Source organism: Halichoerus grypus, chromosome 12 (assembly GCF_964656455.1).
Source record: "Halichoerus grypus chromosome 12, mHalGry1.hap1.1, whole genome shotgun sequence".
In the NCBI taxonomy this organism is placed as follows: domain Eukaryota; kingdom Metazoa; phylum Chordata; class Mammalia; order Carnivora; family Phocidae; genus Halichoerus; species Halichoerus grypus.
In genome coordinates, this window is record NC_135723.1 from 60,460,882 (window position 1) to 60,480,124 (window position 19,243).

Consider the following 19,243-nt stretch of genomic DNA (forward strand, 5'->3'; position numbering starts at 1 on the left):
AGACTTGAGGTTAAGGATCATGACTCGGTAGTGGGATCAGTGGACTGGAAGACAATGGGATTGCAGGACTGTTCTCTGAATTGGTATATTCAGAGAAGTAAGATGGCACGATGGGGATCTGAGGTTGTGGAGTGATTGTCAGATTTTTTTTTTTTTTGTAGTGAGACTGAGCAGCTAAGGTCAAGAGGAGAATAAGATTATCGAAAGAGAGGAGACTAAGGAACTGAAGGGCCAGGTATTGAAAGGATCCTTCACGCAGACACTGCAATCACTAGAAATGATGACAAGTGTGATGCCCTTGAGATAGAATGACAGTGAGGCACTCTCAGGGATGGGAAGGAGAAAGCCGGAGGGTGGTAGGTAACTGTAAGGAGTGGTAGGTGGGACCATGTGAGAATGTGAGAGGCAGAGCTCAGTGCTTCTGGAGGGACAGAACATGATCTGAGGGCAGCAATGAGGAGCAAGGAGGACGCCCACTCTACCCATGAACCAAGTGGTACAAAGTAGCTGAGACAGAACTCAGCCCCTGCTTGAGAGGGGAAGTGACAGAAGCAGGGGAGAAGCAGGTTTGGGGTAGAGCAAGAAGATGAAGGGAATACTTACAAAAGAGACTGAGAACACTGGGACGTTTTGGGATGAGGATATTGAGTTTGTAAGGGGCTCTTGTAAAAAGGATGAATTCGGCACATTTTCAAAACCAATGATCAGGTATGATTTCAGGTTTTCTTACACGGTAAGAATTTAGGAGAGTAGTATCCTAGTTTTACAGGTGAGGAAACTGAGGCACACAGAGATTAAGTCACTTATCAAGGATGCCTCACTAATAATGTCAGAGGAGAGACTCAAGCCCAGGCCATGCCTCTCCAGCCTACATGCTCCACCCCCCACACGCTAGCTCTCCAAGGGGCAGACTGCCGTCTTAGTCTTCAACTCTTTCTGGCCACGCTTTTGGGTTTAATATAAAATTCCATTATTTTATTAGATTAGTTTTCTTTACCAAACATGAAGCAACTTAATTTATCCAAGTGACTATTGCCACAGGGCTAGAGACCAAGTATGAAAAGGATCGTCATGGTGGAAGGGGGTGGGGGGAGCAGTAAGTATGCTCTAGAAATGCTACGGTCACTCAGGACCACTGGCTGCACACGGTGCACTGCATTGGGGATGCCTGGCTGAGGGGTAGAGAACCAGCCAAAGTTCTGGTTGCCAAGCTGGATAACCACAGTTGGGCTGCGTTTGGAGAAATAGCCATCTTTATTCTCGCACAATGGTGGCATCCACTTGCCAAACCCTGAATCCACAGGACTCTGTCAACTCAGAGGAGGTGTCTTTTTCTAACTTGTCCACCCAGAGGCAACACCGTAGGCTAGTGGCAGTCCTGAATATAGGTGGCATTTTTTTTATCCTTACAAATTATCTCCAACAGGGGCACCTGGGTGGCTCAGTCGTTAAGCGTCTGCCTTCGGCTCAGGTAATGATCCCAGGGTCCTGGGATTGAGCCCTGCATCAGGCTCCCTGCTCCGCAGGAGGCCTGCTTCTCCCTCTCCCACTCCCCCTGCTTGTGTTTCCTCTCTTGCTGTGTCTCTCTCTGTCAAATAAATAAATAAAATCTTTAAAAAAAAAAAAGAAATTATTTTCAACACCAATGGGAATATAAATTCTACCCTTAAGAATGGATCTAATTTCAGAAAGAGTCAAAAATCATTTGTTGTCAAACAAGTGAGGTGGGTGGTCAAGACCTGTGAGATCCAGGTTTTGGTCAAAATTTGTTTCACAGAAAGAACTTTGTGATCCAGAACGTTGTCATGGTAAGGGGGACAATACAGGGCCAGAGATGGGCCACTGTGCATCTTGCAGAATGTCTGAATGCTCCAGGATTTTTACAGACTGCATGAAAGTTACCACTGGAGAATACCAGGGTGGGAATTGTGGGGCGAGGCGGGGGGGGGGGGGGGGGGGGAGGATTCCAGTCCTAGGCCTGCCACAGTCTATTATGGGGTTTTTGGCCACTGAATGCAGTCCCTCCTGACCTCAGCCTCCTCATCAGCGAAGTGTGGATGTGTGCATGTGTGTAGGGGCAGAAGACAGTCTATAAAATTCCCTCCAGCTCCAAGTTACTGCTTTTTTATTAACTAATCATATTAAGGGATCAGAGCATCCAACAGGCTTTATTATTTAGGCTTGTGATTTTGACAATGTACTCTCTTGGGTCTCAGGATTCCTCCAAGCCTTCTATTACATACACTGACACACATTTTACCTCTACTGGCTTACTTTCCTAAGTATCAGCTTATCTATTTCCCTTAAAATAAAACAAAGATTATTAAGTGAATTCATCACTCAAGATATTGGATCCATGGTCACAGAGACATTGCATACCTTCCTAGGTTTGTTGTTGTTGTTTTGGTCTTGTTTTGTTTTGGGTTTTTGCGCCTTTTGCTTTGTTTTCTGATGAATCTAGTTTGGGAGAGCTCTAACCTCATGGGCCGTCTTCTCATTACCCCTGAATACACAAAGTGACCTGAACTCTTCAACAGTTCCGTTAATCCTGCGGGTTCTCAGGCTGTCGCAGCACACGCAGCAAGGACATCTGTCTGCTCTCCTTACCCCTTACGGTCCATCAGATGCTCTTCCTCTTGACACCACTTAATCCCTGTCTGCTTCTTCAAAAACACATCACATCTCTCACTTGCCAACTGGTCTCACATGATGTAACATTTGATATTAATTTTAAATTCTAGAGGTTCAATCCTTTTACCCTTTCTGCCTACTAAACAGATAGCCTAAAACCAGACCTGAAAATAGTGTCACTGCACATGGAAGAGGGATCTTACATGTCCCCGTAAGATCCCTCTTCCTTTGCGTTTATAATTGCACAGACATTCTGAATCTGCACTCTGCAGCCACCCCAGTGGTCCTGGCATAGGCAAACCAGAGGCTGTTGGCATCTTGAGGGATGGTTTCAGCTGCACATCTTGCTGCTGTCAGAACTGACGGTAAGGGCACTGACTGCTTTGGGGATTTCAGGCAGGGCGAGGCACCCTGCTTATTAAATGGAGCTTAACCTTGTTACCCCTTTCTCCCTGAGTTTGTATGTCTCCTGCTTTGATCTGAACCAGCTGACCTGCAGTGCCTAGAAGACTATTAATATCAGGCCTCAGCCTTAACCACAATAATGCTGTTAGGTAAACTAATACAGGATGTGTTCCCAAGAACAAAAAGACTGAAGTCCTCCAAATGCAATCTTTGCCTCATTTACTAATATGTGAAACATGATGGCTCTATGGTAAAGGTGGCAAACAAACAAACAAACAAAACAACCTAAAAAAGATACGTGATACACGATCTTTGTCTGCATTGGAAAAACCAAACCAAACCAAACCAAAAACTCAAACTCCTGTATGTTAATATTTAGTATAATCTCAGATTTTAAATAACTCCCCCCATCTCAACAAAAAGGGCAAGGAATAGAACCATATTATTTGATTCTCAAATTCAATTTTAGGGGAGCATTGTGACAATATTTACAAATACCAACAGCTTTTTGTGAAAGTTTCAAACCACTAGGCTTTATCATCTTTGTTCCTGACACACAGAAACACGTGACATTCGTCACACACTGAGGCCACGTCTCCGGCTGGAAGGCCGTGTGTGGATATCACCCTTCTGAAGGGTTCTGAGCATATGCTGAAGCATATGTATCTACTTTCTGGGTCGCCTTTCTTCTGATTTCCTTGTGATAGGGCATGCCTTTAGGGCCTACACAGCATTTAAAGAAATCAAAACAGTTAATGAAAGACATAGCTAGATAAACACTCCAAGGTGACCGCAGGTTTAAAATACAGCCAAAGTAAATTCAGAAAGACCTGGACGGTTCTCTCCTTCACTCTGAGCCCGCACTCATCTGCCCCATCAGCGTACCAGCTACACCTTCTCTAACAACAACAAAATGTCTGAGTACCACGATGCTTCTAGGACCCGGCTCAGATGGTTCTCATCGCTCCAGGCAACGCAGGTCCAGAACTCACTTCAAAGGCTTGAAGCCACCTCTTCTCCCTGATGTATTTCACACAGTCATCACACTGCTTCTGGAAGTACTTTCTCTGCTTCTCATCCAACAAGCCAATTTGGTACAGGAACGTGGCATAGCCCCCTATGATCTGAGGAGAAAAGAGAAACACAAACGACACAGGGAAAGAAAGAGAGAAGTCAGGGAAGCCCGCTTGCTTGGTGAAATAACCCTCTGTCGTTTGTCAATCTCGCGCGGGAATTAGCCGCGCAAGACAGTTACACACGCGCGTGTACCTGACAGAACACACACACACACACACACACAACACACACAAACTCCAAACATACACACACCACACACATGCACAAAATACACAGAAACATCACACACACACTCGTGCGCATGCCCCACGTTCCCACTCACAACCAACCTAGGCTGACATAATAAGTTGACACCTTAAAACATTTGGTAAAAATGAGAAGGTTTTAACATAATAAAATAAAATTTAAAAAATTAAAAATAAAAAAATAAAAAATAAGAAAATGAGAAGGCTTTAAATCATTAGAAAGTCAACCAGGCAACATTATTTCCCTCCATCAAGTTAGGTCTCTAAGGTCCGAGCCTCCATTGGATTAAAGGGGATTTAATCTCCTTAAAGGGCAGAATGGAAAGGAAAAAGGAGACACCTACTGATTCAGGATCAGAATACGCATCTCCAAGAGCAATTCCTTTCAGGTTGATCTTCGTTGTCTTCATGGGGCCGAAGGTGTGGATATAGTGTGCAAGGGCTGGTATGTACTTCCCTGCGTACGACTGAGAAGGGTAGATGTGAAAATGAACCATTGCAAATTGGTGCTATAACCATCATGTGTTTAAGCTAAATAAAATAACAATAAAACAGCAGTATTTCCACATGAGACCTACCACATATTTTACCTTACGCTGTAAATTCCACAGTAGCACAGAGCTCTGTCTCTCACTTCTCTCACATGCAAGTCACCGGTGAGGTGCACAAAAAAATGAAAAGGGGACATGGACTAGGTGAACAGTCTAATTTCCTTCCAAAAGAAAATAACATGGGCCAGCCGACACAATTCTCAATTCTGCCACCCACAGGGCTTGTCTTTCCAGAAAGCTCCATTAAAAACTTTATTAAAAAAGAAAAAAAATCTCAAGGCCAAAATTAAGATTTCAAAATCTGTATGATGATGCAGTTTGAAATCTACATGTATTAAAGCGAGAGGAGATAGAAAGTATATTTACTGGCTACTGAAATTGTCACTGGACAATTATGTCTGTTTCCAACCTTTCCAAGTACATGGTTTTTTTTCAATTTCAAAATATTATGTGGACACAAACATTATAACTCTATTTTTAGACTATGCTGAAAAAAGCTACTATTCAGGAATATTTTAAAAATAGCTTTGTATTGGGGCGCCTGGGTGGTGCAGTCCGTTGAGCCTCTGACTCAGTTTCAGCTCGGGTCATGATCTCAGGGTCATGGGATCGAGCTCCACATTGGGCTCTGCGCTCTGTGCGGAGTCTGCTTGGGACTTTCTCTCCCTCTGCCTCTCCCCCCTGCCCCTGCTCCCCACACTCTCTCTCTCTCTCTCAAATAAATAAAATCTTTAAAAAAATAGTTTTGTATTTTTTACATTAAAAAGCTGCCTTTTGACATCTCCACTTATATGTCTAATATTAAACTTCATATGTTCAAAATGAAGCTTGAATCCCCAAGCCTTCCTTACAGCCTATTAGTGATAACTCTGTTCTCATTGCTTAGGCCAAAAATCATGGTGTCATTTCTTTTTCTTTTCTTTTCAAGCAGGCTCCACGCCCAGCGCAGAGCCCATCTCAGAGCTTGAACTCACAACCCTGAGATGGAGACCTGAGCTGAGATCAAGAGTCAGACGCTTAACCCACTGAGCCACCCAGGAACCCCAGTGCCATTCCTTATCTCTCTTTCTCTCACACCCCACAAAAGGCCATCAGTGAACCTTGTCAACTCTACCTATTCTGTCAAAATAGGTCCAGAATCCAGGGTCTTTGCACACACCCCCTTCATCACCTTGCTCCAAGTTCCGTCATCTCTTGCCTGGATTATTGCTGTAGCCTAACTGGCTCCCCTGCTTTTGTCCTTCCCCTCATCCAGTCTATTTTCAAGACAGTGGTCTACTAAAATATGAATCTGATCTTGCCACTCCTCTGCTCAAACCCTCTGACGACTCCCCAGGTCCCTCAGAGAAAAAGCAGAGTGCTTTTTCAGAGACATAAGTATTGCATGATCTGGTCACTTCATTAACACTGTGCCCTACTACCTTCTCACTCATTCCTCTCCAGCCCCTCTTGGACCAGTCATGATTGTGATCCGTACTGTTCCTTCCACAAGGGCCTTTGCATTAGCTGCTCCCTCGACCTGGAACGCTCTTCCCCCAGATGTCCATATGGTTAACTCCCTTACTTGCTTCAGTGAGACCTTCTAGGGATGCTTTCCTTGGCCACCCCATCTAAAATTTTAAAACCCTCCCCCCCTTTTTTTTACATTTTATATTTCCTCTCTCTCTTTTTTCATCGAATCCTTATCACTTCCCTACAAACTTTTACTTATTTATCTTGTGTAGTTATTCTCCCACCCACACTAGAATAGAAGATCCATGAACAGGGTTATCTGTCTGTTTTGTAGTTTAGTATAGCCCCTATGCCTGATGCTGTTTATTTGTTAGTGCTCAAAACACAGTTGTTGAATGAGTGAGTCTTGAATTAACCTACATGCATTTGAAAAACACTAATGCATATATGTTCAAAACAGACTAAAGGCATGGAATAGGTACATATGAGTCCGCAGACCCTTCGTAATATTTCCAAGGCTCTGCAGGGGTCTGTCGTTCAAAGGCTGGGAGACCCCAAGAGCTCTCATTTATTCCATACCCTAATCATATGCTGCAGATGTCATTACTCCCATATCAATAGGAAGGCATTGAGGCTCAGAGAAGTTAAGTGGTAGGGTTAGAATCTAACCTGCTCTGACTTACTCCCAAAGCTATACTCTTTCCCAAGTATGATAAAATAATGTAATTTGCATAATTTATACAAGATCTCCTCACTGATGCAGCCCTCTTGTGCAACAGTAATTATTTAGGCTAAGTATTGTGCAAAACAGTGTATCCATTCATAACCATGAGCACGTTTTAGCTTCCTTGAGGTGATATAAAGATGTGTTTACATGCCTGAAATGTGGTTTGTTGCATAACAGTGCTATACTTTCCTGTTAGGAACAATAAGTGAACATTTATCAAATATAATTTCAGTGAGATGAACCAAAAAGCCCAAATTTCCTTGAGTAATCATTTTACTGCTAAAGATGTATCATACAGTCTTCATTCAGTGATAGTTTATTAGGCAACTCTTCTGTCAAAGGCATCGTGGCAGACATTTGAGAAGACACAAAAATGAATAAAGCATAGAACTTGCGCTTGTGAAGTTAATCATTTCTTCTGAAAAAATATTACAAAAACTTGACCGCTATGTGATGGGGTGAAGTTTGCCATTTCATGGATTATTATTCTCACATTGTGTACCTTGCCCAGCACACAGTAGGAACATAAAAACATACTTGATAAATAAATGACTAATCTGACATTACTGCTAAACATTTTTTCTCTATTGGATATTATCATTCAAGTTGTCTTGTTATAAGACCTGGCAAGAAAGCATCTCTTTAACTCTTTCTGAGATGGAAGGGCGTATATTTTAAGTTGCTCTGATGATGGTGATGGCAAATTCAGGCTAAAACAGCCACATTTTTAGGGCACCCTCCCCTTTGCGGCCACCATGCGTATCTGGGATAGATCCAGGCAGGAAATTAAGAAGGAACACCTACTCAATTTCTGAGCATCAACTACAAACAGGCTACCTCCCCCACTTTAAATTGAACTAATTTAAAGTTAATGTTATCTTCCCATATTTTAAAATGATGAAAACAAGCGTCTGTGCATTCCAATCATGTGCCTGGCTGGAATTCCATCGAGGCTCAGCTGCCTCCACATCTCCCATTTCTCATATCAAACCACGCTTCAGTCAATGGTCCTGGAGACTATGAGTCTGTGGTCTCCCAAGCTGGGTCTCAGCCTTGGGTTCATCTACTACATGCTTGCTAAGCTGACCATTTAAAGAAAACAAGACGGTGAGATAGGTAGTTCTATAACCGTGTCCAAAACAGTTTCCTCAATGTTCAGTCCACATCTGCTAGCCTAACGATGATGTTTATCTCATTTTTGCTTTCTAATGACTATCACACACTTCCTCGCCCTGTGTCAGTGTGACAAATCCTTCACTGCTGTTTCCATTAATCATTCCATTGGTTGAGTGGCTCAGGCTGTCACACAGTAGACAATTATAGGATTATTTTATGGAAAACAGACACTGAAACAGTATAATGAAATTTCAATTATTTTCGCTCTCCTTGTTGAGACATTTTTTTCTGCATGATCAGACTAGTTTATTCTTCCTGAATCATTTATTTCTCAATTTAATGATTCTCTGACCACCACGAGCACTTTAAAAGACAACCAGGCAATAAATCTAATGTTCTATTTGCCCAGTTTTCTCTTTTCTGGATATATTTTAAGTAGAATAGAAACCTCTATTTTAGGGGGGAGAATTGAGGTGTGGCTGTCCGATGGATCAGAAATGAACTATATGGCCCCTTAGGACTTACAACTGTAATCCTATAATTTTATGAACTCTTGCTTCTTTTGTTCTGAGTTCTGTCCGTAATGACGACGAGAGCAAGAACCACCACAACTCTCGGCCCTGTGGTCTCTCTGATCTCTTGCTGGGGCTCATCAATGTGGGCAGCAGCTGGGCAACGAAGCTCCTGACATCTGTGAATTAACACTAACCTTCTACCATCGGATCAGACCCTGGCCTCATAAAAGCTCGGAATAGCATCAAAGCGATTATAAAAGGAAAGAGGAAAAGTGTGGCCAGAAACAATCTGAACACATTATTATTTTAGAATTCAGCAGTGACCCTCAAATGAGGAACTCAGCCAGACAAACGTATTTATCTAACAATAATTCAAACTAGGTTAGTGATCGACACGTCAGAATTTTCGTCTGCCCTTGTTACTCCTTTCTAGTATTTAAAGAAGCTTCCAGCTGCAATTTCCAGCACCGTTGTTGCATGGCTCATTTTCCCCACAGTGACCCTATTTTGAGCTCACCTCTGACGAGAAGGCCCAGAGATATTAGGGTGTATTTGTATATGCTTGCATTTGCTGGGGCTTACAGAAGCAGTAAACCTCCAGTTTTCCTCTTACATCACACAGATCTCAGAATTCAGTTCTCAGTCTTTTATTTCCCCCACGAAAGAAAAAGGTCTCCACATCACAGCTGAACAGTGGTTTCAAATCTCCGTCTGCAATCTTTCTGAGTTCTTAAATGATGTTTGGAACAGCCTAATGGAAATCACGTTAGGAGCATATTGTACTTGTAAAAATGGTCTAGAGAGAATGTAATGCTTGTTAATTATCCAGATGTGTAAGAGCACAATGAAATTGGACTTAAAGAAACTTGTAATTGTGTATTCCATCTGAAGCTCTCCCTTCTTACATGTTTCCACAACGACTTACTGTACCCCTGCCACCCAGGGGTTACTTTTAAAGGAGGAAAAAAGCTTTTATATCTAAAATCAAGTTTCAATCAGCTCCCCTAGAAGAAAAAAAATCGTGTCAGAGGATAAGACTCTAATGGAAACAATGTCTTCTTGCAGAAATTTCACATATGTTAGCTGTTACTATTGTTTAAACTACTCTACATTTCTCCGCTACATTTCTTACTAAAGTTTAGTTAAAAAAAAAATAGATGCAGCTATATTCATTCTCTGCCTTGCTTCTAGTTATACACTGTATGGTAAAACATGCAGAACCTCTCTGGATGATACTGAGCAATGGCCTCTGAAATGAGACACACCTGAACCTGGACACAGAGTGTCACTATCCACAGGCCCTAGTTCCCAAGCTCTGCCCAGAATGGGAAGAGGTAGTGATCAACCTCAGGAATGGCATGTTGAGGACGCTCAGGGGTTATTCTGTGCCCTTTGCTCTGCTGTGCGCACCCCCACCAACCCCCAGCCACTCCAGTTGGAATGAATGTCTTGTTGAAAAATTCACTTCAGAGCTGGAAGGGGCTCCTTCAGGTCCCCAGAAGGAAACAAGGTGGGCTGCCCTTCTGGAGAGAGCCCTGTCCTCTAAGCACTTCCCAACCACACAATGTTGGTGGAGCCACCCCCATTTATGGGGGCGATCAGAGAGAATAAGGGGATATGCTTTGAAGAGAGTTTTAGACCCACATTGAAAAACCACAAAAACTAGTGAAAAGCCTAAGTGTAATGGAATAATAGATGACACAGTAGTCAAGAGAACAGGACTCAGTGAGAGCAACCTTGACTTCATCTAGCCTCGGGGTGGACTCTTCCTTCCCTCAGCACCATTATTTTCTCTGAGCGATGGAGGTGTGTCCTTAAAATGGCCAGCTCAGAGAATTAATGAACAGGGAAAGCTGGAACTTCAGCATTGTGGTAATCTCTACAACTTCCTAGACATTTCTAGACTGTGTGTCATCTAATTTTTAGTCCACACTGCTGCAATTAAAAAAAAAAAAAAGGCTTCTAACAAGAGGATGACTTTATCTAAACATCTATTTTTCTTGAAAAGGAGCTTAAAAGAAATGCATAATCTCTAGGAAAAGACATAAGAAAAACATTTTGATCTGTATCTATTAGTCACATATTTAGGCAAGGTACACGCTGGCTTCCAAATGATATATTCTTATTTTGTATTGAAAAGACACTTTAAAAAAAAAATCCAGTACAGCCAGTATGGAAAACAGTATGGAGGAGCCTCAAAAATTTAAAAACAGAACTACCATCTGATCCAGCAGTTCTACTTCTGAAAATATATCCAAAGGAAATGAAAACACTAACTTGAAAAGATAGCTGCCCCCCGCCCCACCCATTTTCATAGCATTGTTATTTACAACAGCCAAGACATGGATACAACCTAAGTGTCCATCGATGGATGCATGAGTAAAGAAGTTGTGGTATATACATACAATGGAATATTATCCAGCCATAAAAACCGAGGAAATCCTACCATTTGTGACAACATGGATAAACCTTGAAGACATTACGCTAAGTGAAATAAGTCAGAGAAAGACAAATAGTGTATAATCTTACTTATATGTGGAATCTAAAAAACACACACAAAAAGCAAACAAAAAGAGATCAGACTTGTGGTTACCAGAAGCAGAGGCTGGGGGGAGAGGCGGTCAAAAGGTGGGAAGGTGGTCAAAAGGTACAAACTTCCAGTTCTAAGTCACAAATTCATTTTCAAGTCTAAAAGGAAATATTGGCAGGTCAGATGAACATAACTGAAAATAGACATTTGTCAAGAGTTAAAGCGGCTTGAATGTCATCTAATAACTGCATTCCATGGACTTCAAGCCTTTATGTCACTTGAAACTTCCATTGACTCTATAAAACTTTATGATCAAAGCTTAGTCTTTATGATTAAAACTTAGTCTTCACCAGAAAGACAGCAACATCCAAAAGGACAGGGAACTTCTGTTTGTATAAGGTTGATAACTCTCAGAGATTCTGCATGAAATATGGAAGGGATGTCAACTCCCTTCCACAACAGTGCACCTGCTTTCTGGGAAGAGGCAGGTTTTGGAGACGGAGATTTCAAGGAGAGAGCACCCAGGCTCCAGATAGCACCTACCTAAGCAGGGTTCCAATCCTTAGCCAGTTTCTTGTTTGTAGGCTTTGGGCTCTGGAATCTGGCTGCTTCAGTCTCAGTCCTGGCCGAGTGACCTTGGTAAGGCTGACCTAAGCTCTCCAAGCCTCAAGTCATCTCGGCTACATAATGGAGATGATACTAACAGTGCAAGCTTCAAATAGCCATGACATGCATGAAACAGTGCTTAGCACCATGCCTGCCATATAGTCCACTTCCAATATTCTCAAATAAGAGCTATAAATAGAAAAAGTGAACTATAGAGTCTTTTTTTTTTTTTTTTAAGATTTTATTTATTTGTCAGAGAGAGAGAGAGCACAAGCAGGGGGAGTGGGAGAGGGAGAAGCAGGCTCCCTGCTGAGCAAGGAGCCCGATGTGGGACTCGATCCCAGGACCCTGGGATCATGACCCGAGCTGAAGGCAGACGCTTAACCGACTGAGCCACCCAGGCGTCCCTGAACTATATAGACTCTTGAAGGCCCCCTTCTGGCTACCAAATTCAAGCCAGGGCTAAAAGGATAATGGTGTAGGCCTGCAGAGGTGTTCTCTAACTCCTGCTTGTACATCAGTGCTGGAAATGCCCCTATTACAACTATCTTTCTATGGCTTGGGCTCTGTCCTCTATTCAAATACAAGCATGTTGGGAGTAAGTTTAATGTAGCAGATCCTTTCTAATGGACAGTGTGCTGATAAGTCAGAAAGGGGGAGAGAAAGAGAACAATCATGATGGAGATGGAGCAAGCCTGAAGAAACAGGACCTGAGCACCAGACAGCCAAGGAAAGAAAGGAAGGCTGAGGGTCGGGGGGGAAATAAGGGAGTAGAAAGGATGGTCCCCAGGGCCTGGGACATAGTGCAGAGAGAGAAGGGAAATGAAAAGACGCTGGAGAGAAATATCACCAATATTTTTACCTAGCAACAACCTTGCACAAAGCTGCTCTAGAACATTCAATAAGCACTGTGCTTAGTATTGTATGAAACAAATTACACAAACATGGCTTTCACCTATCGGGAGCCTGCAACCCGAACCCACTGGACCATGATGATTTCAATAAAGGTTGTCAGACTCCATGATCCCAGCAGGATTTCACTCATGCAGATGAAGATGATAGATGAAGTATCCTATTAAGCTCACTAATTTTTAAACAGCTTCAAAGTTTTGCCTTTATTGGGCCCTCAAATTAACCATGGTTGCAAAATTGCTGCTGAGGAGAGTAGGCTCCTTCTTGCTGATCAAGAAGAGATGCCCAGTGTTAACCACACGTTCTGCCATTTTGGACGAGCTCCCCATTCATGGCCACAGCCACCGATAGGCGCAGAATCTTTCTTGGGAGTGGACACAAAGCCATGTGCTCAGAGAACAATGGGCAGTTCCCCTTCCTCCCACTACCTCCCTGCCTCCCAGTGAGGGCTGTTTCACTTTAACTTCTAGCTGGGCCCATGTACACTTGAGAGGATTCTAAAGTGTGTCTGTCCCTCAAGAACAAGAGCAATCTCACTAATAGTTATTGGCTCGGAAAGGATAACACTTATAAAGAAAGTTAATTATGTGAATTAAATGCAGCTTGTTTCTCTTTTTGAAGTACATTTTTTTCATGCCTTGAGGAGGGTGATTTACAGACACATTTGTCTCTCTTTAGAGAAAATTAATTCCAGTTGGTGCTCTGGGCAGAAATGGAGAGAAGGGAAAGAGATAGGCGGTTCTTCCCTCGGCCTTGCACTGCCTGCGAATCCCACAGTATGCCTGGTTGTGGGCTCGTCATGGTCCACGCGGCAGTGGCCGGGAGCCTGGGTCAGTCCCCACACATTTTGCTACTACCCAGAACTTTAAATATCAACTTCTAAGCTCCGTCATCATTTTTTAGACAAAGCAAACTATTTCTTTTAAAGATGATTTCAGGGACGCCTGGGTGGCTCAGTTGGTTAAGCGTTTGCCTTCTGCTCAGGTCAGGTCCCGGAGTCCTGGGATCAAGCTCCGGGGTGGGCTCCCTGTTCAGAGAGAGCCTGCCCCTCCCCCCTGCTCATGCTCTCGATCTCACATTCTTTCTCTCTCAAACAAATAAATAAAATCTTTTAAAAATAAATAAAAAAATAAAGACAATTTCAAAATAATAGGAGAGAAAATGCCACATCCCAAAAACAAGTGAGCAGAACTTTTTAAATATCTCAGCCCCTGTCTACATGCATTAGGCCATATGCTTTGGAGCCGTAATATATTAATCCAGCTTTTCACCATGAATGGTAATAATAGTCATCATGTGTTGGGTACTCACCACAGCCATCACTCCGTTAAATATTTGAGGAGGATTATCTAATTAAATGCTCAAAACAATCCTATGTAGTAGGTATTGTTATTACTTCCAGACTCCCTTGCACCAAAGTCAGGGTGCTCCAGACCCTTCCAGCATCATGCTAACGCTCATTCATAGTACACAAATGGGAAGGATATTTAGGTCCAGTACATTTTCATTGAAAAGCAGAAAACCATTTCCAAGTTTACCATTTATTTTTCAAGGACGACTCTACTATTTAATGGCATTATTTGTTCGGCCTCCTTAAGAGTGTGCGGAAATTAAGAGTTCTGAAGAGAAAGGATTTCCCTTTCTGGAAAAATCTATCATAACTTTTTTTTTTTTTTTTTTTTTGTGGAGAGAAGGAGGGTGGGTATTACATTAAAATTGCAATTGTATATAGATGCTTTACAAACATATCTAGGTAACTATGCTTGAACATCTAGGAAAGTAAAATATCCCTGGAAGTGATCTAATCTAAAATCCAAGCCCTCTGACTATAAGATGAAAAGCAGAGTCCAAGAGAGGTTAAGAACTTGCCTGGAATCATCCAGAGAGGCAAAGCCAGCAATGAATCTCAGGTCTCCTGATTATTAACCCAGAACTCCTTCCACGTTTCCTTTCTGCCTCCTGGCCTTAAAACAAAAGATTGGAAGGAACAAACTGGACTGGAAAAATATAGCATTCATTCTAATAAAATGAACCATCAAGGCATTATTATTTAGTGCTCTTCCTTCTAGAAAGAGATGTGGCCCCAGATTTAATGTATCCCGCGTAGTTAGTATGAAGATGCTGCTGCCTGGCAACCGCATCTCTAAACCAGGTCCTGCCTGGCAACTGCACCTCTATCCCAGGTCCTGCCCTCCCTCGTTCACATCTTCCTCCATCACTTGGAAGGCATAGGTTTCCTTAAAAGTATTCATCCTGGCAGCAAAGAATGTAAAAAGAAAACTGTCCTTTCCCACACACATTCGGAAATTACAGGCATGAAACCGCCAGGCAGACATGGAATAGACAAATTCTTCATCCAGAATTTGGCAGCTTTGCTGAAAGTCCAACATCATGGTTAACAACATCGCCATGTTATTTGCAAGGCAGGAATTACACAGTAAGCAGATCACTCTTCTGTTGGAGGTGGAGACTGGGCATTTTCCAGGGTTGTTTCCAAAATGACAGGAGTGTCACTTCCTGCCCCTTTGCCCAACCTGTCTCAGGGAATGATTGGTAGAGATCCTACATAATCCTGACCAAATAATTGGCTTAAAAAAGACGTTAAGTATGATATGCCAGTCAGAATATCCTTCCAAATAGAAAGAGAAGAAAGCAGGTGGAAGAGAAGGAAATTCCTAGTTCCATTAACTTGCCATTTCCTTGAAAAAACTTAGACTATTTTTCACCTTGACTCCCTTACAGTAAACATTTGTGGTTTGAGCTTGCCCAGCATCCTTCCAGCCCTTCCCCTGGTATAATCACCAGGATCTTCCCTCATCTTCACTCATCTCCCTCTCTCAGGTCTTGTGATCCAGAAGGTGAGGGTCCCCCTGTGATCCTACCCCTCCCAGGGCACTGGGGTCGGCCTCTGGCACCATTATTGCCAACCTGTTTGTCCATCCCATTGACCCCAGTTATTAGTTCTAGAACAGGCATGGGATCCAAATGGATCACATGAGATTCGGGAATATGGGTGGAATATATTGGGAAAGAAAAGTTGAGCTGATAGGCTATACTTAGAGCTCTGGAGTGGGGCGGAGGGGCAAGGGCACCGGTGAAAAAACTGTAGCTTAGAATGAAACCAGTGACGTGCAAAGCCAAGCAAATAGATCCAGAAAGAATAAGAGACAAATTCCTGGTGACAGCGTTTGAGCACCCAGACCCAGCCATGAATCAGCTGATCTCCTATTTTACTCAAGCCATTTTGAATAGGGTTATAAGCAAAACAGCCTTGACTAACCCATGTCTCCTCATAATTCAAAATCCAGCTTAACTGTAACCTCTCTTCTGTTTGGCCTTTCCTGAGGATCCCACATTGAGAGGTAGCTATGTGCACTCTCCTTGTGCTATGTGTCATTATACCTACTTCTCTAATTGTACTTTTCATTTGGTATTGTATTTATTGCCAGGCTTACAGATTTAGGGTAGAGTTAATGTCTTATTAATCACTGAATTTCTAATACTTGTCCAATGCCTCAGACATAGTAGTCACTCAAACATGTGTGTTGAATTGAATTTGATTCTAACTACTCTTTCAGTGAACACTGCACCCTTCAACGAGTTCCCATTACACTTAGAATAAAGTCCAAACTCTACCTTGGACCTACATGATCTGCCTGCCTCTCCCATCTCAGATCCTTCTACAGTGGCTCCGTGCTTTTCCATGAGTCTGTCCCCAACTCAGTCTTTGCATTTGCCATTCCTCCTTCCAAGAAAGCTCCTCTCCAAGGTAATTGTAGCTAGAGCTTTACTACCTCACTCATTCTGCTCCATGTTCTCTACCCGACTGTCTCCAGAGAGCCTCTGACAATCTGATCCACAATAGCACCTCCACCACTCTGCAACCCTCTCACCCGCTTTATCTTTTTTCATGACCCTTATCATGCCTGATGTAGAGTACATTTTAATTTCTTCATTTATCACTGTCTTCACCTCTACAATGTATGAAGGCAGGAAATTGTTTTGTTTTGTTCACGACCGTATACCTAGCACCTAGGGGTTCTTCTGCTATACATTCTTAAAATAACCTTACATTTAAATGTATGAAAAAAAAGCAGATCCTAAAACTGAAGCCAACCTATGCAAGTGAACCCAACTGTATGTTAAATTATTACATAATCACCCTAGGAAAAAAATAGAGTTAAGTCTTATAACTTTTAAACATGGTACTTTTAAACCTATAGTGAAATGCAGTCTAAGGATAAAAGGATAAAAGTAATTATAGCAAAAAATATTGAAAGTAACTTGGAGGTTTCCTTGTTGGTAGTGGTTCTGATGTAGTAATCGAAAATCACTGTGCACATATTGTAGGATTCAGCCAAGAGGGAAATATATTGATGCTGTTGGGAAACACGGTCCACAATGTGGGGGAAGGGGTATACAGAATGGGGAAAGGAAAAAAGAAACTTGTGATGTTGCATTAGAATTATGGGCATCAGTATGAAGTCATTCTGTTCCCCAGTTCTGCCTCCAGAGAAAGTCGAAAAGAAATGGCATCCCAGTACGAATGAGCACACTTAGTGCTCAGATCTTGGTTTTTAAAACCATCCCCCATTAAAAGGAGCCAGGGTTCCTTGAAGAAATGACTGATTCCAGGGCTAGGGCAGGGAAAGTAGAAGACAATCCTAGAGCACAGATTTGTGCCAAAAAGCAAGGAAATGCTCAAAGACTAATTGGACCCTGTCAAAAAAGACACAAGAGCCAGTCTGAAGGGGCTCCCTCTGACCAAGTATGGGAAATATGAACATCAAAAATAATAATAATGGCAAAAAATTTTAACACATCAAGCAGAAATAACAAACCAAGAGTCCACAGTGATATTTTAAAAAGTAAGTAATAGAGAAGAAGAGGAGGGAAAGATCTCTATAGAAGAATACCAGATGATATCTATAGGATGATAGATCCCCCAAAATCACCATTTTATAAGCCCCAGTGGAATAACTGATTCAGAGAGGAATCATCAATGAATGCTAAAACTAGTGGGTGACAGATTTGGGGGGAACAGATTTTCACATGCTCTCACATTATTTATTAATTTCAAAAGGAAAAGGGTACCTTTCCAATGGTGAGATCTGGCAGATACCACTTGGACCAAGTGATCAAGTTTAGTATTGCCAATAATGAGACAAACAGGTATCATGTGCTTCGTGATGTGATACCATAGAAGTACACAACATCATCTATGTAATGTTCCTGCCAAAATGTTTTCACTGAATGTAAGCAATGAAGAAAGAATCAGACAAATTCAGAAAATGGGATATTCTACAGGGCACCTGGCCTAGACTCTTTAAAATCATCATCATGAATGACAACTACAACAAAAAAGGCAGGGGACAGGGTTTCCTGGGTGGCTCAGTTGGTTAAGCGTCTGCCTTCAGCTCAGGTCATGATCCAAGGGTCCTGGGATCGAGCCGCGTGTTGGGCTCCCTGCTCAGTGGGGAGTTTGCTCTCCCTCTCCCTCCACCCCACACCCTGCTCGGGCTCTCTCTCTCTCAAATAAATAAATAAAATTTTTAAAAAAACGGCAGGGGGCTGAGACCTAACAATCCACTGTGATATACAAAACTTTAGGGAGCCCTGGATTTATAATAAAAAATGTTATGGAAAACATTTTGGGAATAAATAGAAAATTTTGAATATGGGCTGAATTAATATTAATATATGTTTGTGTGTGTGTGTGTTTACAGACTGAATGCATGAATCACAATGTCATGACATATTTCAGTCCTGATGATATTGGAAGCACACAAGAAAACATGACTTCAACTTACCTCCCCAGTGGCATAAAAGTCATTTTCTTTATATTCAGGAAACAACAGGAAAAACTGAACTAATGCACTGCAAAAAGAACAATAATAAAAAATATCACATGGCATCAGAAGAGTTTAATGTTATGCTACCAAATCTAACCCTTTGACAATAGGTTTCACATTTTTTTTTTTAAGATTTTATTTATTTATTTGACAGAGAGAGGTACAGCGAGAGAGGGAACACAAGCAGGGGGAGTGGGAGAGGCAGACGCAGGTTTCCTGCCGAGCAGGGAGCCCGATGTGGGGCTCGATCCCAGGACCCCGGGATCATGACCTGAGCCGAAGGCAGACGCTTAACGACTGAGCCACCCAGGCACCCCTAGGTTTCACATTTGAAGTAAGATGCTATTAGGCTGTGAGCTCTGGTACGCATTATATTCAAAGCGTCATGTATGTGGCATTCCACATTGTAGATGGTTAGGAAATAATTGTGGGCTTACTTTACCCATAAAGGTGAGTCAACACCCTGGGCAGGTTTCCAAATCTCTGCATTACCAACCTGGACCATCTAGCTGTTGAGGGAACCCTTGAGCAAAGTGATATGGGCTTTCATCTATTATTATAGCAATTCTTGGAGGAGGTTCCACAAACCTTATGACCCCATTAACCCGGGTTTGTGGTGAAGTA

The 19,243-nt window shown here is 42.3% G+C and overlaps 1 protein-coding gene across 3 annotated transcripts in view; it reads right to left on the bottom strand.

Moving 5' to 3' along the window:
• Positions 1 to 19,243, bottom strand: part of CPVL (carboxypeptidase vitellogenic like) — a 129,519-nt gene that overhangs the window by 61,091 nt on the left and 49,185 nt on the right. For all 3 annotated transcript variants that reach the window (XM_036074485.2, XM_078059406.1, XM_036074488.2), the window contains 3 exons: positions 18,578 to 18,644; positions 4,703 to 4,825; positions 4,029 to 4,160 (listed from right to left, as the gene is read on the bottom strand). In XM_036074485.2, coding sequence (XP_035930378.2) covers positions 4,029 to 4,160; positions 4,703 to 4,825; positions 18,578 to 18,644 — 322 coding nt within the window. The remainder of the gene's footprint in view (positions 1 to 4,028; positions 4,161 to 4,702; positions 4,826 to 18,577; positions 18,645 to 19,243) is intronic.